Source organism: Glycine max, chromosome 13, assembly GCF_000004515.6.
Source record: "Glycine max cultivar Williams 82 chromosome 13, Glycine_max_v4.0, whole genome shotgun sequence".
Lineage (NCBI taxonomy): Eukaryota > Viridiplantae > Streptophyta > Magnoliopsida > Fabales > Fabaceae > Glycine > Glycine max.
In genome coordinates, this window is record NC_038249.2 from 37,436,145 (window position 1) to 37,440,192 (window position 4,048).

The window sequence follows — 4,048 nt, forward strand, 5'->3', positions numbered from 1 at the left end:
TTTTTATTAGACACAATTCTATTCAAGTTGAATAAAATTATAATAAAATTCATCATTCAGTACTTAATATTGCATATTTAAACTCATGATTTTTGGTTAAATTAAATTAATTTTACATTAGGTGATCTGCATGCTCGCTTGGTTAGTTTTAATTATGTAGCTAGTATTATAATTATTAAGGTGATAGATATATATTAATTAAAAGAAAAATACTTCCCGGATAAGATTAAGAGACTACATCTTGGAATTTGGTACTTATCCATCAGACTAGGACCCACGTCCACAACTTGGAACAAGGACACTTTAATCATTCCCAACATTGGGGTAGGAACTATACTAGGTAGCACATAAGACTATAGATAAATAATGAAGATGATCCCTTCTTCAGAATCCCTGCTTTCCTTTTTTGACTTAGATACTTCTTATGCAACTATAGTGAGGCTAAGAGTTGGTGCATAATTAATCAAAATGTTGGCCATATTCCACAAAGCTTTTGCTCATCCACCTGAAGAGCTGAACAGTCCTGCATCTTACAAAGGTTCCAAGAAGCCTAAGGTTCCTGAGGAAACTCTCAAAGATTTCCTTTCCCACCATCCTCACAACACTTGCTCCATGAGCTTTGGTGAAGCTGCTGTGCTAGCTTATGTTCGTCCTGATCAATCCTTCTCTCGTCATCAAAGGTTATGTTACATTCTCTTGCTATAGATCGATGATTTCTACTCTTAATTTTAATGTTACCTACACCTATTTTTTTTTTTATTTTTTTGCTTTATTATTAAGGGTACTTTGGCATATGGTCAAGTAAAGTTAGGTGTAAGTGTAATTTTACAAATAAATAAGGTGCAAGTATGATAAGTGTTAAATCATGGTAGGTATAGATTATAGAAAGAAAACTCATTTTGGTTTTCTTATAATTGCAGGTTGTTTTGTGGGATTGATAACATATACTGTCTCTTCTTGGGGAGCTTGAACAATTTGTCCCTACTCAACAAGCAATATGGATTGTCAAAGAGTACTGACGAGGCCATGTTTGTGATTGAAGCTTATAAGACTCTCCGTGACCGGGGTCCATACCCTGCAGATCAAGTGGTCAAGGAACTTGATGGCAGTTTTGCTTTTGTTGTCTATGACAGCAAGGTTGGCAGTGTCTTTGCAGCACTGGTATATATGCTAATCTACCATGTTTGTTTTGACCATATTTTAGTTATTCAGGGGCATTTAACAAAGATTGTTGATCATGCTTTGCAGGGTTCTGATGGAGGAGTGAAGTTGTATTGGGGTATTGCAGCTGATGGATCTGTGGTGATCTCTGATGATCTAGAAGTCATAAAAGAGGGTTGTGCCAAATCCTTTGCTCCCTTTCCAACAGGTACCTTTTGAACCATCAACCACCACTCATTGGTTTCTTATCTTGAAAAATAATTTTGGCTTAATTCCAGCTTTTGTCTCTTATTAGCGTCATTTTGTGAATTTGGTTTATCTACTTTTTTCTTTTCTTTTCAAATTTGCTCCCCTCACTATATTAATTATATAATTTTGGTATATTCGATGATTTGACATTCAATATTTAACAAAAATGTTAATGTGACATGAATGTTGACGGGACAATTAAAATATTAAAAGATTGATCAAAGTTGTACAATTAAAATATTGAAAAATCAAATTTGCCAAAAAAATAAAATAAATGACAGACCAAATTCAGCCAACTGTTTTAAGTTTCATTACTTTAATTAAGAGACTAGTATGAAATTTCAATAAAGATAGAAGCACAATCCTTTGATACATATTGAAGGAAAGGTAGTGGACTAATAGTATTACTTATGAGATCCATGACATGTTGGTGGTGGAATGATGCAGGGTGTATGTTTCACAGTGAAGGAGGTCTGATGAGTTTTGAGCATCCAATGAACAAGTTGAAGGCAATGCCAAGGGTGGACAGTGAAGGGGCCATGTGTGGGGCCAACTTCAAAGTTGATAAGTTCGCCAGAGTCAACAGCATTCCTCGAGTGGGAAGTCAATCCAATTGGATGGAATGGGACCAACATTAGCTTAGAAATAAAACCTTAGGATAATGTAAAATAAAAAAGTGCCATCTATGTATGTTCCTTTCCTAACTTACCATTCTGAATTTGTTTTGTTTTCTGCTTGCTTGTGCTGTTTTCCCGTTTCCCTTTCCGGCATTGTACATATTGAATTACTTTTTCATACATGTTAATTGTTCATCATGGTACTTGTGAGTGAGAGAGATTAACACGGTTCAAGTCAGGAACTTCTGTATCACAGTGTTAAGATCGATGCACTGAGTGGGTCATAGGAATTTTAATGTAACATGGATGACATAATCTACAAAAATGGAAATAAATGGATGAACAAGGGCAAACTTGAGTTACTGCATTCAATGTGTCAAACGGAAGTGCTTTAGCTTTTTTTTTTTTTTTTTTTTCTGAATTGGAAGTGCTTTAGCTAGCTTAATGCAATATTAACATTCAATAAAAAAAATATTATGATAGCTGGATTTGTCTTAATTCTAAATTCCGTGAACTGAAATAATTAATTACAGTCTGCCCAGAAATATTGGGTACATGAGAAAGAAAAAAGAAACATAAGTCGTTATATTATATGAGAAGGAAACTGTCACCGGTGCACTGGAATCCTAGCAAGAATATGGAAGCAGTACATACAACAAATATTTCCTCTTATTTCTTTTTTATTAAGACATTACAACATAATCTTTAGGTACAATACTAAACTAACTCAAAAATTCTGACAGCAATGAAAGGCAGAATATAAGACAATTTTCTCCATAAATATTTATAGGACACAAAAATAGGAGAAAAATAAAATAAATTTTACTAAAATTAATTTATGTACAAGATAAAAAATAGATTTTGAAGAATATGAGAGCTTCTACGAAATAGTTTATCTAAATTAACTTCCCTGTAAGAGTGAAGGAAGGACACCTGCCAAAGAAACTGTAACTTATCTTTAATCGACTGGATTAAACCAGTTGAGTTGCATTCTGAGAGTCTGAAATGCGTCAGAATCACAACCATAGCTCCAAGCCAGGTCCAAGTCCAACCCATGATATATAGCTAGAATTCTGCATGTAAGATGGAAGTAAAGCCCAAAGAAACCGCAAAACCCCACAATCCACCTCCCATAATATTATACTAATTATTTTTTATTTCTACTATTTATATTAATTTTATTAAAATATTTGATTTAAAAAATAAATTTATTTTTTTATATAAAATAAATATGTATAAAAGTATAGAAGTATATCTTTTATGTCTTTTAAGTACTTTTAATTTAGTAACCTAGTATAATAGCCTTTTACTTTCAACGAAATTAACTTTCATAATACAAACTTTTCAACTAATAAAATAATAATCAGTTAAAAAAATATATTATTAAACATACTTTTAACTTAAATAAGTTCATTTCTCACTCATAAAAAAACTTAAATGAGTTGATAAATTAACTAAGCATTTTTTTTTACAGACTCAAGAGATTAAGAAAATTTCATGTTAATATATATTAATTAATTGTTTGGTGGTTAACTAAAATAAAGTATATGTATATATTTAGATTGACTTATTTAATAGAATGATAATTTAATTTAATTTTGTTAATATTATAGAAAACTTTTTTATGACTTCAGAGAAGGCGCCTTGTATGAGAACCTACACTTCAAAGTTAAATAGTTAACATTATTCTTTTTAGATTAAATTTCTTGTTGGTTATAATTTTATGATTTTTATCTTTTTAATTTTTATAATTTAAAAGTATTTTTTTTTAGTTTCTGTGGTTTATATTTTAATTCTCTTTTAATTTTTGAAATTTAAAAATATTTTTTTTAATCTTTATAATTTATATTTTAATTTTCTTTTATTACTCTTGTAATCTTAAAAATCATATGGATTAAAAAAAATAAGAATCTTAAAATTATAGAAAGACTACTTAAAAAATTACAAAAGATTAAAAGAAAAATAAAATATAAATTATAGGTATTAAAAACATCATTTTCAAATTATATAACTAAAAAAAA

At 30.1% G+C, this 4,048-nt stretch overlaps 1 protein-coding gene across 2 annotated transcripts; it reads left to right on the forward strand.

The window, feature by feature from the left end:
- Window positions 1-289: 289 nt before the first annotated feature.
- LOC100783727 (stem-specific protein TSJT1) lies at window positions 290-2,207 on the forward strand. Of its 2 annotated transcripts, XM_003543206.3 has the most exons (4): window positions 290-680; window positions 921-1,161; window positions 1,249-1,369; window positions 1,858-2,207. In XM_003543206.3, exons 1-4 carry the CDS (start codon window positions 469-471, stop codon window positions 2,046-2,048), a joined length of 765 nt encoding a protein of 254 aa, XP_003543254.1. In that variant the 5' UTR covers window positions 290-468; the 3' UTR covers window positions 2,049-2,207. The 2 variants fall into 2 exon arrangements, with proteins under 2 accessions (XP_003543254.1, XP_040864351.1); XM_041008417.1 differs by having other exon boundaries at window positions 921-1,369.
- Window positions 2,208-4,048: the final 1,841 nt, after the last annotated feature.